Genomic DNA, 15134 nt, shown 5'->3' on the forward strand with positions numbered 1-15134 from the left:
TCCATGGAGAGCTCACTAGGGGTCCTGGCTGCCCAGAAGCCATACATGGAGTACACGGTCCAAGGCCCCCCATTCGCCAGCCCCACTTCATTGTGGAGGCTTTGGATACAAACACCTTTACTTTTGTCACAGAGCACTGACCCTATGGCCTGCCCTGGGTCTCCTAACAGCTGCCCCTAACTCCCCAGCTGCTCCTGGGATACGGAGGTGGTGTAGGGGCAGGCGGTGTGGGAGCCAGCTAGAGAGTGGTGTGGGCAGCACTGGCTGCATTGGGTTGGACCCGGTTCTATCTGGACAGGTGCCCCCTTCCTCCTGACACTGGGCTGCACACTCTTGGATGCTTCCCAGGTGCATGGGAAGGACAGTGACGTGCCAAGCGGCCCAGAATGACTTCGAGGCCTTGTGCCCAAGGGTGTGTGTGGTCATGGGTGTCCTTGAAGAGACAGGCAGGGTCCTCTGTAGGGATGGGAGACCAAGACTCCAGGAGTCTCCAGAGGCCCCCATCAAGGAGACCAATAGTATTCCTTCTGGATGCCTGTGCCCCCCGCTAGAAATGCTAAGGTGGGGGGGGGGGGTGGTGGCGGGGAGCTCCTGAGGCGGGGACCAGGAGTGCTGAGTTGCAGGCCTGGCCTCTCCCAGCCGCCACGTCCTCCAGTTTGAGAGAACATTCCTGAGCCCATGGGGTGAAGGGCAACAACCAGGCAGACCCGTGGTCCATTCACCATCCCACGGTGGACCTCCCCAGAACCCAGCAGAAGCTTGAATCCTTAGTTGGCCCGACCTCGCCTCTCCCTACCCCAGCCCCTGATCCTGACCGACTCCCCAGTTCCTGGAAGTCGCTAGTCCTCAGGCGCCCCAGGTCCCCTCCAGCCCCACCCTTATTGTTGACCATAGATGTGGCTTCCTCCGGGAAGGCCTCCCTGGGCCCCACGCCCGGCCGTAGGTTCTCACTGTCCGTTCCAGTCCTAGGCCCCCTGGGCCCGCCACCCCCCAGAGCTCCAGGCCTTTCCTCTCCCCGGAGGCTCGGAGGCCGAATCGGGCCAGTGGACCGACCCGAGACGGCAGCGAGAAGCCGCTGCGTAGCGCAGACGTCCCAAGAGGCGCCTCCCTCCCGAGGGGCTTTGGCGCCCGCCGCGGCAGAGGCGGGGTGCAGGGCTGGAGGGAAACCAAGGACCCACAGATGCGCAGACAGACGGACGCGGCGGTGGGCCGCGCCTCCGGGGGCGGGGCGGTCCGAGGGGCGGTGCGGAGGCATGCGCCCTGCTCCGCCCCCCGCCCCCGGCCGCCCGAGCTCTGCCAGCCGAGCGGCGGGAGCCGAGCGCGGCGGCGGCGGCGGCGGCGGCGGCGGCGGCGGCGGCGGCGGCGGCGGCGCGAGGGAGGGAGGGGCGGCGGGCCGAGCGGAACGCGCGGGCCCCGGGCGGCGCCGCCAGGATGCCCCGGCCCGCGGGCCGCTCCGCCGCCAGCCACCCCCGCGGCCCCCGGCGGCCCGCGCTCGGCCCGGGAGCGCGTGAGCCTCAGCCAGAGCCGGAGGCGGGAGCAGCGAGCAGGAGCCCCGGGCGCCCGAATGCAGGGTGAGCGCCGCCGCCCGGGCCCGGGGACGGCCGGGTGGGAGGATCCTGGGCATGAGCCCCCCCCGCCCCCCGGCGGGAGAGCTCTGGGCGGGGAGGGTCTGCCTGATGTCCGTTGGTCTCACGGTCTGTCCGCGGGGCGGCGGGCATCGCTGAGGGCCATGCACCGCCCCCCCAACTTGGGGACCTTCGGGGTAACTTCCCAGGGGCCGCTTCTTCCTTCGTCCCGCCTCCCCGCCCCTCCCCCCCCGCCTCCCGGCGGCAGCCGCTTGCTGGGAGCGGTGATGGCCAGTCTAGGGGTACTGGGCCCACCCCTGCCCAGCGTAATCCGTGGGGACGGCTGGTTCCCGGGCCGTAGCTCGGACGCGCCCTCGGGCTTGGGGAGGGCCGGGGGTTCCGCTTGGGACCGGCAGGCTGGGGCGCGCCGGGCGGGGCGGGAGTATCGAAGCGCCGAGAGGCAGGAACCGCTCTCTGGGTTGGGGGGCGGGCGGGCGGGGGGGGGGGGCGTGCCGGAGATGCGGAGGCTCCGCGCTGCGAGCCCCGCCCTGGGCGGCAGCGGGGCCGGGTGTCGCGGGCAGTTGGGCGGCAGCGCGGGCGGGGCTGAGGCCCGCGCGAGCCGGGCGGGTGCAGCGGGAGCCCGGGGAATCCTTTCAAGTTCTGGGTTCTCTTTGTTGCGCAATAGAGCCCTGGGGCCACGAGGCTTCATTGGCCCGGGACCGTGACGTCACGCCGGGGCCCCGCCCGCGGACCCTGCGGAGGGAGTCTTCTGGGCCGGCGGGGTCCCCGGCGGGTCACACCTGCGACGTGCTGTGGGGGGGAGGGGAGGAAAGAGGGGTTCCAGGATCTGAGGGAGGCAGGAAGCCCCAACCTGAAATGCTGGGGGGGGGGGGGGGGACGCTCTGAGTGTGTCGCGAAAGAAACTTCCCAGCAGGGGGCGGCGACACCTGGGTGCGGACCGCACTAGCTGGAGCCCAGCCTGGGGTCTGGCCCTCAGTGTCCGCTGCTCCCTGTGAAGAATGAACAGCAGGCATGTGATCAGTGGGTCTCTGGTCATCAGCCTGGAGGAAGGGGTCTCCCAGTTCCTACACTGTTAAGCCCCCTCTCACTGTGAATTTGGAGACCTTGGAAATGCACTCCCCACCTCCACCCCAGTGACGTTTCTCCCCTGTCCCCAGGACCACCACTCTCAGGAATCCTGGGCTGCAAACCCAGCCCTCATACTTCCTCCCTGTGTTGCTCTGGCTTCTGAGCCTCAGTGTTCCCATCTGCAGTGTGGGAAGAGTAGGACCCATCCTGCAGGGACAGAGGGTTGAAAGGCAGCCTCTTTTCAAGGACCAAAAATGCCTGTTTCTGCTAGGGTTCAGGTTTGGGTTTGGGCTTGGGTTTAAGAGGCCAGGATTTAGCTGCCAGCCAAGGGCGGGGAGGGGGGGAGGTTGGGTCCTGATTCACGCACATGATAGCTTGGGGCTAATGTTTTAACCCCTGTCTTTGTTTGACTACCTTTAAAATGGGGATGCTGTTGGTATTTATTACGCAAAATCTCTGGGGGTGCTAACCAGGAGTGCGCCTGTTCGCGGGAAGACGCTTCCTCCCTCTCCAGGCAAGGCACGTTCTGCCCACGGAACTAGAGCCTTTCCCTGCAGTGAGAGACGGTTAGGCCGGACAAGGGGAAGTCCCGGCACCGTGAAAGGTTGTGCGTTGGCACCTTCCCCACCCCCCTGCCCCAGTGATCCACAGGGCCCAGGGTTACAGGGGTCGGACAGAGCCTGTGGGGCATCTGAGGGAAGGCCTCCCAATATGACAGCCAGGGAGACCCGACGTGGGTGGAAATAGATGCTGGCCCACCAGGTGCGTGCTGAATCCAGCTTCCTACTTGACAATGTAAAGACCACTGGTTGTCTGTGGTCTCTGGCCCCCCAGCGGCGCCCACACCCTGCCTGCTCTAGACCCCTCGGTACACCCTGTGCCCTCCTCACCCCAAAGCCGGGCTGTCCCAGGTTCCGGTTGGGGTGACTGTGTCTACCCACACAGGTCTGAGGCTTACCCACACCTCCAAGCTCAGGGTCTTGGCCCTTAAGGGACAGCCGAGCTCAGTGAGCCAAGAGGGCTGTGGTACGGACTTCTACCTGGCAAGCATTTATCGAATGCTTACTGTGTGCTTGGCTGCATTCCTTGGCATAGTGTATCTACTGTCCAAGGTAGGTACTATCGTGTCCAGCTTACAGATGAGAAAAATGAGGCCCAACTGAGTCAAGTAATTGGCTGGAGAGCTAGAGGCAGAGTCTAGCAGCTCTTTACCCCACCCCACGTGGCCTCATGCATGCTGATATCAAAGAGCTTTGCTGGACACTGGAATGGCTGGCTGGTGGGGGGTCCGACGGGGCCACCCCATCTCCCACACTGGGTCTGGGGTGGGGAAGAGGAGGAAGCTCTGTACGCAGAAGCCTGCTGTTTGGGAGGGAATTTCCCTGGCCCCAGAACTTCCCCAACCCCGTAGGAGGCCTTCAGGAGCGCTGGTATGGTCGAGGACAGTCTCCTCCCCTGGGTCACGGGTCTGGGCAGGCCCCCAGCAGGGGCGGATAAGATGCATCCCTCAGAGGTCCCTCAGCGTCCAGGGGGCTCAGGCCACAGATAGACCAAAAGAACCCCCGGACAAGACAGGAAAGGGCCGAGTGGTATTTCCTACCCTGCCCTGACGGCCAGGGGCCTGCAGTGTCCTGCCCATCCCAAGCTGGAAACAGTCCCCGGGGGATGGCATGGCTGTGTCTGGTACAGCAGCTGCTCGAAAGTGCTGGGGGCAAGAGAATTGCAACCGGTGAGATTAAACAGGCGCTTGAGTAAGAAGGGCCAAGTATAGGCAGAGGACGCAGTAGGCTTTCACCTAGCATTGTACTTCTCCTCATGCTGCCTGCTCCAGGCTATGGCCACATTGTCCTGTTGTCCCGGCCTCATATCAGAAGGACCAGCCAGTGCTCCACTCGAGGAAGTAGCTTAGGGCTGCCAGGCTCGGAAGGAGGAGGGAGAGACTCTGCCTGGCCGCCTGGCAGGATGGAGCGCCTCTCCAACATGCGCGTTCTGCCCAACTTCCTGTGTCCCTGGCTCGTGGCTGTCAGCTGTCAGCCGTTCCTCGTTGGGGTCAAGGTCTGGTCCCTGGGCTGTCTACAGACCCATGCTGTCCGAGGCATCCATAGCATAATACTGATCAGCTCCCCAGAGCACCACCGTGTGCAAGACCTGGTCCCAGAGCATGAATGTGACCACCACCCAGATCGCCCACTGGGTGTGAGACCCGGCCCAGGGCTTTAGAGATGCGGCGGCTGTCCGCCCCAGCCTCACCCTGGAGGAATCATCATCGCCCCGTTCCAGAGGACATGGGGGCAGGAGCCTTGCTCAAGCCACACAGCTGGTAGGCTGGAGCTTAGTTTGCACCCCTGGCCTGCAGTAGTGCGGGGGGCTGACCCAGGCAAAGCAGGCTGCCCGTTCCCAAGCTGGCCATGGAAGTGGTCGCCAGATCACCCCTGCTGCACAGGGAGCTTCAGGGGGCTCACCCTCTAAGGCATGCCCTCATTTGGCCAAATGAAGCGGGACTGATTAAGATAAGGGCCCCTGATGTGCGCCGGGGAGGCATCATGCGGGCTGTGTGAGGGTTGGGGACATTTATGGTGAGTGCTGGTTCCTGGGCAGGGCCAGGGCACCAGGGGACAAGAGCGCCCAGCTGGGATGAACACAGATGTCCTGGAAGCAAACCCAGACCCAGACCTTGGCCAGTAGCAGGCGGAAGGGAGGGTGTTTGCACTTTATTGGGCACCCCTGGCCGTGTCCCCTGGGTGCCAGGGACATGGGCTGGAGGCCTCGGAGTAGAGAAGAGGCAAAGCAGCCCAGCTCAAGCCAGGACCGTACAGGTAATGGTGCATCAGGAGACCCCTCCATCCCCCACTCTAAGGAGCCAGAGGGACAGTCCCCACGCACTCATCGGCTTCTCCCCCACTGCAGATGCTCGCGGTCCCTGGTGTCTCCGAGCCACCACGTGTGAGGGCCGCTGCTCCCAGCTGAGGCCTGGCCCCGAGGAGGATGTCTCAGCTGCCGGCCGGCGCCCGTCTGCACCATGAGTGATGAGCGGCGGCTGCCTGGCAGTGCGGTGGGCTGGCTGGCATGCGGAGGCCTCTCCCTGCTGGCCAATGCCTGGGGCATCCTGAGTGTGGGTGCCAAGCAGAAGAAGTGGAAGCCGCTGGAGTTTCTGCTGTGCACGCTCGCGGCCACCCACATGCTCAACGTCGCGGTGCCCATCACCACGTACGCCGTGGTGCAGCTGCGGCGGCAGCGCCCCGACTACGAGTGGAACGAGGGCCTCTGCAAGGTCTTTGTCTCCACCTTCTACACCCTCACCCTGGCCACCTGCTTCTCTGTCACCTCCCTCTCCTACCACCGCATGTGGATGGTCCGCTGGCCGGTCAACTACCGGTGAGCTCTCGGGCGTGTGCGCGTGTGCACTTCCGGACCTGGCGTTGATAGAGGGGGGGCTTGTGGGCAGTGCATAGAGGCCTGAGGGGCGTCTATACCCACAAACGGCTCCAGGGTGCTGACGACCCCCCCCCCCCCGCCACCAGCTGTGGTGCCACACCTGTGTCGCGCTGGGGGCAGACAAGGAGGCTCCGGAGGGGCTGTTCTGGGCCCCGGCTGGCATGCACGTGTAGCTGTGCCTGGGGGTCCACGGTATCCAGTACAGAAATGCTTGGTGGGGGGATGTGTGACAACACACATCAGGATCCCCCGTGCAAGGGACAAGGCCCCACTTTGCCGACTGTCACGACTGTGATGTACGGGGGGGGGCCGGGGTGGTCGGGGATCCTCTGCAGGCCCCCCGGGGCTCCGGGAAGACCCGGTGAGTGACACCTCGCTCCTGTCCCTACTCTGTGTCAGGCTGAGCAACGCCAAGAAACAGGCAGTGCATACGGTCATGGGCATCTGGATGGTGTCCTTCATCCTGTCAGCCCTGCCTGCCGTCGGCTGGCACGACACGACTGAGCGCTTCTATACCCACGGCTGCCGCTTCATCGTGGCAGAGATCGGCCTGGGCTTCGGCGTCTGTTTCCTGCTGTTGGTGGGCGGCAGTGTGGCCATGGGTGTGGTCTGCACAGCCATCGCCCTCTTCCAGACACTGGCTGTGCAGGTGGGGCCGCGGGCCGGCCGCCGCGCCTTCACCGTGCCCACCATCGTGGTGGAGGACGCCCAGGGCAAGCGCCGCTCCTCCATCGACGGCTCTGAACCCGCCAAAACCTCGCTGCAGATCACGGGCCTGGTGGCCACCATCGTCATCATCTACGACTGCCTCATGGGCTTCCCCGTGCTGGTGGGTGAGACTGTCAGCCGGCGGGAGCCTGTCAGGGGGACTTGGGCTCCGGGACAGCCCTGGGGTTAGGCACGCTCCAGGCGTCAGGTGGTTGAATCCTCCCACCCAATCCGTGGGGGCGGGGGCGGGGGTGGGGTGGGAGGCATTATCATCATCATCATCATCCCATTTTGCAGATTTGGAAACTGAGGTTCAGAGAGGTAAAATGACCCACCTAAAGTTAAGGCAGCTGTGTTAGGACTTGAGCCCAAGTCAGATGACTGCAGACCCCAGGATCTTTCTGGCACACTGTAGGGACATTTCTTACCAGAGTGAGGCCCATTCAAGCAGAGGATGTAGGACGTGGAGTGACATGACCACCTGACCCCAAGAATAAAGTCTGGATTCAACAGCCATGGCCTCGCACCCACAGGGCTCCAGCCCAGCCCCCTGAAGGGTCTGGAGTGGGACAGGAAGGGGTCTAGGGGCAAGGACCAGCCCGAGACTTTGTCCAAGCAGCTAGGCAGGGCTGTGTCCCTGGAGTCATGGCAGGACACTAGCTCCAGAAGGTGACAAGTGGGGTGGCAGCCTCATAGGGGACAAACTCAGGATGCAGTCCCAGGTAACCTGTGGGCCCGCTACCCCCTCCCCCAGGGGCTGGGTTCTCCTGTGTGCAGTGGGGCCCTACGTCTCCAGTCTGTGCTGATGGAGAGAAGGGGCGTGTGTAGAATTGCAGAGCCACAAGGGGACAGCAGTGGAGGAAGAGCGTCCCCCCACCTTCCCTTCAGGGCATGGAAAGGGGTGCTGTTTATGGAGCTCACTCCACGCTGCAGGCCTGGTATGGTGTCTGAGATCTTCACTTCACACTGTGGGGTGTTCTTGGCCCATTTCATAGATGAAGAAACTGAGCCCCAGAGAGGTTCAGCACCCTTCCGAGGGTCACACAGCTCACATAGTGGAACCAGTGTGATGAGTGTATCATACCCACTCTGCTCTGATGGGGGAATAATTAAATATCACTCTGGGTGGGGGAAGGAACTCTCCTGGGGGAGAGTTCCCTGCATCCACCACCATGCAGGGGAAGAGCGAGGAGGCCACTGGCCGCGGAGGAGTGAGGATGGCAAAAAAAGTCCCTGAACTGGGAAGCTTGGGACCTGGTTCTCCAAACCTCAGTTTCCTCTTCCCAAAAAGGGATTGGTAAAGCACACCCCCACCTCTCTCCTTGGGCAGTCATGAGGCCGACGTGAGGGAAGGCCCGCCCCGTGCTGCCCGGCGTCATGTGAAGGACCATCTGTGCACTCGGTGGGTTCTGGCCGTGCATCTGGGCAGCCGGCGGCTCTTGCCGGACACGGACTTCTACCCTCACACTCTGGCTCCTTCCGGCCCAAGAGCCCGTAGCTGCGTCTGCTGCCTCCTCCTCCCACACGCGGGAGAAGTGAGGGGCGAGGGGGAAGGGGGTCCTGCCAGGTGCCAGGCCGAGCCCTGTGCCCACAGGTGGTGAGCTTCAGCAGCCTTCGGGCGGACGCCTCGGCGCCCTGGATGGCACTGTGTGTGCTGTGGTGCTCCGTGGCCCAGGCGCTCCTGCTGCCCGCGTTCCTCTGGGCCTGCGACCGTTACCGCGCCGACCTCAAGGCCGTCTGGGAGAAGTGCGTGGCCCTCATGGCTAACGACGAGGACTCAGACAATGGTGAGGATGACCTGGGAGAGGCCCCAGGGAGAAGGGGGCCTGGGCGAGGTCAGCAGGGTGACAGCTGTCAGGTGACCACCCCATGGCACTGAGGGGACCCCTTGCTCAAATGGCCTTGAACCCCTAAGGGACCTAAGTGTCTCCTGGGGTGTTCTCCTCTCAGGTGAGTCCCCCAGCCCCACAGCCAAAAGGTGGCAGAGCCAGGATTTGAACTCAGGACTCTGCCCTGTGTGCGTGTGTGTGTGTCTGAGTGTGTCTGAGGGTCCCTGGAACTCACTCTCCGATGCCCCCAGGTTTCTGTGGCCCCTAAGCTTTTGCCCCACCCTGCAGATACCAGCCTGGAGGGTGGCATCCCCCCGGACCTGGTGCTGGAGCACTCTCTCGACTACAGCTATGGAGGTGACTTTGTGGCCCTGGACAGGATGGCTAAGTATGAGCTCTCTGCCCTGGAGGGGGGCCTGCCCCAGTTCTACCCGCTGCGGCCCTTGCAGGAGGACAAGACACAGTACCTGCAGGTAGGGCACCGGGCAGGGCCCGAGACCCCCAAAATGCGGGTGTGTGTGTGGGGGGGGGGGGGCGGGAAGTATCGTGATCTCCCCAAGGCCTTTCCTCTCTGAGCCGCGCGTCGGTCCCCGTTTTCCAGGAGGGCAGCCCGGGTTAACCCCGCCCGTCCTGACAGGTCCCGCCCACGCGACGCTTCTCCCACGACGACGCGGAAGTGTGGGCCGCCGTCCCGCTGCCCGCCTTCCTGCCGCGCTGGGGCTCGGGCGAGGACCTGGCCGCCCTGGTGCTGCCCTCTGGGTCTGACCGGCGCCGCGGCAGCCTGCTGGCCTTCGCGGAGGACGCGCCCCCGTTCCGCCCGCGCCGCCGCTCGGCCGAGAGCCTGCTGTCGCTGCGCCCCCCCGCCCCCGACGGCGGCCCGCGCCGCGCCCGCGACTCGCCCCCCGGCAGCCCGCGCCTCCGCCCCGGGCCCGGCGCCCGCTCCGCCTCGGCCTCGCTGCTGCCCGACGCCTTCGCGCTGACCGCCTTCGAGAGCGAGCCGCAGGCCCTGCGCCGCCCGCCCGCCCCGCAGGGGCCCCTCCTCGACGGCGCCCAGCCCGGCGAAGACGCGGCGCCCCCTGGCGGCGGCGGCGCGCAGCGGAGCCCCGGGCCGCGCCCGGCCGTGCACGCGCGCGCGGGGCCCCTGCGGACCGGCCTGAGCGCGTCGTGGGGCGAGCCCGGGGGCCTGCGCGCGGCGGGGGGCGGCGGCGGCGGCGGCGGCGGCAGCACCAGCAGCTTCCTGAGCTCGCCCTCCGAGTCCTCGGGCTACGTCACGCTGCACTCGGACTCGCTGGGCTCCGCGTCCTAGGACCTACCGGCGCCTCCCCACGCGCGCCCGGCGGGCCGGGCCGCCCGCAGGGACCAAAGCACCAAAGATGCCGCGCTGACCCAGGCCGGGCCCCGGGCAGCGCCACGCGGGGCCCGCCGACGGCGCCTGGCCGTGGGCCAGCTCTCCCTGCGTGACTGAGCCGCGGGCATTTCCTGGAGTGACGGCGGCTGCCCTGGACGACCGCCGGGCACGGACCAGCTGCTGGGTACCGCATCTCGGGGCAGAGCGAGCCTGGCTTGGGTAAAGGCCCTGATGCACCTCGCGCAGCCCCGGGGCAGCTGCGTTGGGGGGATGGGGGTGGCGGCCGGGAGCCCAAGGACAGGGCCACCACAAGACGGAGCAAAGCCCAGCCCTGCGGGAGCCACCGGGCTACACCCTAACTTTCCACTTTGCACTGTAACTGTCTCACCCCCGTGGGGGGCAGGGTACAGAGGGTCTCTAAGCACAGGGGTCTTCAAAGCCCAAACAAGCTCTCTGAGCAGGTGTTCCTGCTGACCAGTTCTGCCTCGGTTTCCCCATCTGTTTTGAGCAGGTGACCATGTTAACTCTCAGGACTGTTGGGAGAAGTCTCCTGGTCCCTGTGCACTGGCTCCTCAATGGACAGGGTGTGAGAGCATCTGGGGCCCTCTGTGGGCCCTTTGCGGGGCATCAGTCTTCAGTGTGTGGCCCGGTGTGGCCTCTGCACCTGAGGCCTCCCACTCTCAGTGCCCCTGGCCCCCCAGGGACACACCCCAGCTAAAGCACAGCACTTTTCCTCCACCGCCCACCTTGACCACTGTTAGTGTCCCCCCACCCTCATCACTCTGCCATCCCTGTGTCCCCACCAAGTCAGCCTGTGACTCCCGTCACGAAAGTCATGGGTCCGTGATGGGAAAGAACTGAAGAAAGGGAAAACGGGCTTCCTTATCCTGATGCCCCAGGGAAGGAATCCTGGCTTAGAGTCCTCCCAGGTTGTGGGCCGGGTCCCTGGTGAGGGTCCTCCCTCACCCGTGGACAGGGCTCCTGGCTTTGCCATGGGTCTTGGGGAAGGGCCTGCTGGGTATTCTTTGGAGAAAGACCCTAGGCTCAGGCTAAGGAGAAGCCCAGGAACAGCTGTGACCTTGAGCTGAAAGGACAAGGGCAAATGCAGAGGCTGCGTCATCCTGGCCCCTGCCTCCACACAATGGCCCGTACACCTGAGCCCCTCCCCTAGCAGATTCCAGGGCCAGCACCGAGCCTGCCGGCCCTATGTTCCCTCCTGCTCTGTCACCTAGGATTGCAACACTGCCCCGGCCCCTCGTGGTCACGCCCATTTCCTCACCCCCCTGACAAGGTCTTGGCCCCAAAGGAGGCCCTGGCGGGGAGGGGGGGGGGGTGAGGATAGGGGATTACCTGGCTCCATCTATGGTTTGGAGGCCACTGGTCCTAGGCTGTGGGGTAACTGGGCAGGGAGGAGCCAGCCACAGGTGAGCAGGACAGAAAACCACAGTAGAGCCCCAGCCACGGGAGGGGCCACCTCTGGCCAATGCTGCTGTGCCTTCAAGGACCCACATGTCCAGTGGGGGCAGAGATCATCAGCTAGCCACTGTGTCATCTCCCCACCCCACCCCTTGCTCAGGCCGGCCCACTTGTCACATTGGGTTTTTACTCTGTATTTCATATCCAATGGCAATACTTGCAGGGAGACATGATACCCCCAAATCCCTCCAGTTATGGTTTTTACAAAAATAAAAAGGAGGGAGGACCCCAGACGGAGGACCCTGGGGCCTGGGTCTCCCCCTCACACTTTGTGCAGCCGCCAGGCCTATTTGCTGCATTGAGAAGCAGCTTGGCCCCAGGCTCACAGGGGAGGGAGCTCTGTCCTTATACCACCACCCACCCAGAGCCAGGAATCTGTTTGTAGTTTTTTGACGACTGAGCATTTCTCTTCTGTACAGAATACAATAAAAACTTCCTATGATTTGCACCTGGCATTCCTAGGGTGGTTTCATGGAAACACCTTTCCAGAATAGAGCAGCACTGCTAGCCAGCTGTCCCCAAGTGTCTCTCCCTCTGGGTCCAGAAGTCCTCCTAGGGCGCCATCCTTTGGGCCAGTGCCCCTTTTCTATGCCAGCGTTGCAGCCCCACCCAGGGAGCCAGGATGGCCTGGACCAGCGGCAGGACAGAGCAGTGGGGTGGGCACCACAGCGCTAATAGCAGGAGAAGCACTATAATCGCAGTTGGCAGCCTCCGCACCAGGAGTGGCTTCAGGGACGTTTAGCCTCTGTGAGGTCTGTTCGGGAGAGCAAGAAGGGCAGGGCCTGGGGGCGCCAGACCTATCGTGCCTGGTGGTGACCCACTCCAGCCCGGGTACGAGTTTGGAGGCCGCTCCCTGGGTCCGCGGTATAAGGTCGCCACCTAGTGGCTGGCAGAGGGATTAGTGCGGCTGCTCCTGTCCCCCACTCGCCCCCAACGCAGCAGGAGACCGAGACCCTAGGGGCCGCCCCCCCACCACCACCACAGCCGAGACCCCCTCCCCGTCTGCGCTCCAGAGAGACTGATGGGCGGAGTAGGGGAGCCGGGCCAATCTCTCCCCGTACTCTAACCAGAACGGGCTTAGCACACATAAGCAAAGCAGGGGTATCCCTAAATGGGAAATGTTTTATAGAAAGTCAGTATTTGTAGTTCAAAAGATGCACCCCAGTAGGCATCGTGGGAGAAATTTGGACTTCCGTGGTCTCTTTGTACCCATCTCACAGGTTCGCCACTGTCTGTATTCTGAATTTCAAGCTGGAAATGCCAGGATCCCTCCCAGGGCTTGGCGCAGGATTCTCATCCCCCAGCCCCAGGCTGCGCCTCGAACACCGGGACCCCGGGCTAGGGTCGGAGCACAGCAATAACCTCGTTTCCGGAAGAATAAACAGGCGCAGAGCGCTCGGAGGGCTGTCGAGGGTCGCGGGTTCTGTCGCGGCAACAGAGGTCCGGCGGCCGGAACCCTCAGGAGCCGCGCGCTGCGGGGTGTGGGGTGACCCGAGCGGTGGGCGGAGCATCTGGCGGCAGGGCGGGCTGCTGAGCTGGGGCAGCTCGGGGCAGGTCTTCTGAGATGGGCGGGCCTCAGAGAGCGCGCCGGCCGGGTGGGCTGTGCTGCGTGCGGAGGGGGTGGGGACCCGTGGAAGCCGAGAAGCTCCAAGGTGGGGGTGGGCAGGGGGCCCCTCGCCGGCGGGGCGGGACCCGGCGAGCTTTGTGCCGGTGGGAACCGGGCGTCCTCGGCTGGCTGAATGGGCCGGGGCGGGGCAGCGATTCTCCTCGCTGCGAGGGGTCCGCTCTGCGCCGCTGCCGACGGCGACCTTCCCACAGCGGCGAGGCTGCGGGGCGGGGGCAGGGGCGGGGGCGGGGGAGGGCTGCCCCCCGGGGGCCCTGGGAAAGAGGAGCAGCCTGGGACATCCCCTCCCAGCCCCGCGAGAAGGTGGGACGAGGAGAGAGCGGGTCCAGCTTGAGTAGGTGGGGCTGGGGGGGGGGGGGCACAGGTCCCCCTCGAGGCTCCGTGTATTTCCTCGCGTTCGCGGGCACGCGACACCCTCCCAGCCACCCCTGCCACGGGACCAAGACGGAAGCCTGGGGTCCCGGCCATCACCGCAGGCGCGCTCTAAACAGTCTCTGCGTCCCGGGGCCAGAAGGGGGCCCCCTTGAGTCTGAGGCGGCGCCGGGACTCACCAGGGCCGCCAAACCCCCAGACCCGGCCCCGGGCTCTCGGCGCAGCGGCGAGGGGCCGGCTGCGGCCCCGGGACGCTGGAGGACGGGCCGGGGAGACCTCCAGGGAAGAGGAGCCGGGGTGGCTGGGACCTCGAGCCGCCGATGGCTGGAGCAGGGGCCCAAATGGCGGGGACGCAGGGGCCAAGCGGCGCGGGCGCCTCCGGGCTCGGGCTGGCGCTGTCCATGGTGCTGCCACCTGCGCGCTCAAGCGCCAGGGGGCAGCGCAGGCCGCCGCCGCCGTCCTCTCCGCGCCCCAGAAGCTGGCTAACTCCCGGCAGACAGCTGCGGAAGCCAGACGGGAACTCGGCTCCGCTGGGGACCCGCCAGAGCCCTGGGGGGAGGGGAGCGGACAGGAGAAATGTGAAGGGGAGGGAAGAATAGGAGAGGGGAGGAGGAAAGGAGAGGTGTAGAGAGAGAAAAGGAGGGGAGAAATGTGGCGGGGAAGGGAGGGGAGGGGCTAGGCAACCTGAATTTCTTTCCCAGGGTCCAGACCCTCGCTCACCCGGATTGCGACTGCACTAGCCTGCAGGGTCTTCGCAGCCTCCTGCCTCCAGCAATCTGGGGCCCTCTCCTCACCCAGCTGCCCACTGCCCCGAGCTCTCTTCTCATCCATCCCTCCTTTATCTGGCCTTGTGATATCCACGGGTCTGACGCCACAAGTGCCCCTCCCCCCCCCCCCCCCCCCAGATCCTTGCCCTATCCCCTCCAGACTCCCTCCCACCTTGAGCCGAGTTCTGAAGGCTTTTCATGTACTTGACGCTCAGCTCCAGTATATCCGCCTTCTCCAACTTGCGTTTCCGGATCTGCAGATCCGTGGAAAGGGCTCTTAGCTGCACAGTCCGACTTGGAAGGGATGAGGTGGGGGATCGTATCACCCCCACCTCACCACATCCCCACGTCTCACCTGGTGGGAGTAGTGTTTTTCCAGCAACGACTTCAGCTGCTCTAGCGATACATTGATGCGTGCCCGTCGCTTCTTCTCCATCAGTGGCTTGGAGATCTGTAGAGGGGTGGCATTATAGGACAGGGCCAGGGTCCTCTTGCCCTTTGCCCCACCCCACCCCCGGCTTGGCAGGCCCACGCCCTGCGCCCTTCAGGACCCCAGACCTTGCGGAAGCCGCCGGCTTGGCCACCGGAGCTGCCTTGGGTCCCAGGCTTAGTGCCCATGTTGTCGTATCTGCTCCTGTGGGAGGCAGTGCCGCCTTTATAGGGGCTCCTCGTTTACATGTCAATGAGGCACTCCTGGACTCGAGGAACCCCGAGGGGGAGGAGATGAGAGGGGGATGCACTGGGAAATTCCCCACCTCTCTGTGCGACCCCCTCTCAAAGCCCAGGCTTCAGCCTTACCTCCGGGAACCCTCCTTTCTTCCAAGGGGCCCTCCTCTTCCCCTTTCTCAGTCTTTCCCATATCCCTTTCGCCCCCACTACTTCCCGAGTCTGGGGTCCCCTCCCATGCACATCCCTCCGTGC

At 64.8% G+C, this 15134-nt stretch overlaps 2 protein-coding genes across 5 annotated transcripts; one reads left to right on the forward strand and one right to left on the reverse strand.

The window, feature by feature from the left end:
* Positions 1-1294: 1294 nt before the first annotated feature.
* On the forward strand, positions 1295-11898 carry GPR153 (G protein-coupled receptor 153). 4 transcript variants are annotated; one of them, XM_078452509.2, is made up of 8 exons: positions 3005-3258; positions 3600-3766; positions 5253-5470; positions 5562-6029; positions 6489-6918; positions 8392-8584; positions 8915-9099; positions 9264-11898. In XM_078452509.2, the coding sequence occupies exons 4-8, from the start codon at positions 5674-5676 to the stop codon at positions 9930-9932; spliced, it is 1833 nt and encodes a 610-aa protein (XP_078308635.1). In that variant the 5' UTR covers positions 3005-3258; positions 3600-3766; positions 5253-5470; positions 5562-5673; the 3' UTR covers positions 9933-11898. The 4 variants fall into 4 exon arrangements, with proteins under 4 accessions (XP_060481924.1, XP_078308635.1, XP_060481926.1 ...); XM_060625941.3 differs by lacking the exons at positions 3005-3258; positions 3600-3766; positions 5253-5470 and adding an exon at positions 1295-1571; XM_060625943.3 differs by lacking the exon at positions 5253-5470 and having other exon boundaries at positions 3005-3766.
* Positions 11899-12018: 120 nt separating this feature from the next.
* Positions 12019-14664, reverse strand: HES3 (hes family bHLH transcription factor 3). The gene is made up of 3 exons (XM_060625944.3): positions 14569-14664; positions 14386-14467; positions 12019-13995 (listed from the first exon to the last, which is right to left on the reverse strand). Exons 1-3 carry the CDS (start codon positions 14647-14649, stop codon positions 13622-13624), a joined length of 537 nt encoding a protein of 178 aa, XP_060481927.2. The 5' UTR covers positions 14650-14664; the 3' UTR covers positions 12019-13621.
* Between the last annotated feature and the right edge of the window lie 470 nt (positions 14665-15134).

The sequence above is a fragment of the Panthera onca genome, chromosome C1 (genome assembly GCF_046562875.1).
Source record: "Panthera onca isolate mPanOnc1 chromosome C1, mPanOnc1 haplotype 2, whole genome shotgun sequence".
In the NCBI taxonomy this organism is placed as follows: Eukaryota; Metazoa; Chordata; class Mammalia; order Carnivora; family Felidae; genus Panthera; species Panthera onca.

Bases quoted from the DNA above. Each gene is read 5' to 3' on its own strand.
- GPR153 (XM_060625941.3), top strand. From the start codon at position 5,674: ATGAGTGATGAGCGGCGGCTGCCTGGCAGTGCGGTGGGCTGGCTGGCA. The intron at 6,030-6,488 runs GTGAGCTCTCGG...ACTCTGTGTCAG, and splicing joins CGCTGGCCGGTCAACTACCG to GCTGAGCAACGCCAAGAAAC. The intron at 8,585-8,914 runs GTGAGGATGACC...CCCACCCTGCAG, and splicing joins CGACGAGGACTCAGACAATG to ATACCAGCCTGGAGGGTGGC.
- HES3 (XM_060625944.3), bottom strand. From the start codon at position 14,649: ATGGAGAAGAAGCGACGGGCACGCATCAATGTATCGCTAGAGCAGCTG. The intron at 14,468-14,568 runs GTGAGACGTGGG...ACGGATCTGCAG, and splicing joins AAAAACACTACTCCCACCAG to ATCCGGAAACGCAAGTTGGA. The intron at 13,996-14,385 runs GTGGGAGGGAGT...CCCTCCCCCCAG, and splicing joins CCTTCAGAACTCGGCTCAAG to GGCTCTGGCGGGTCCCCAGC.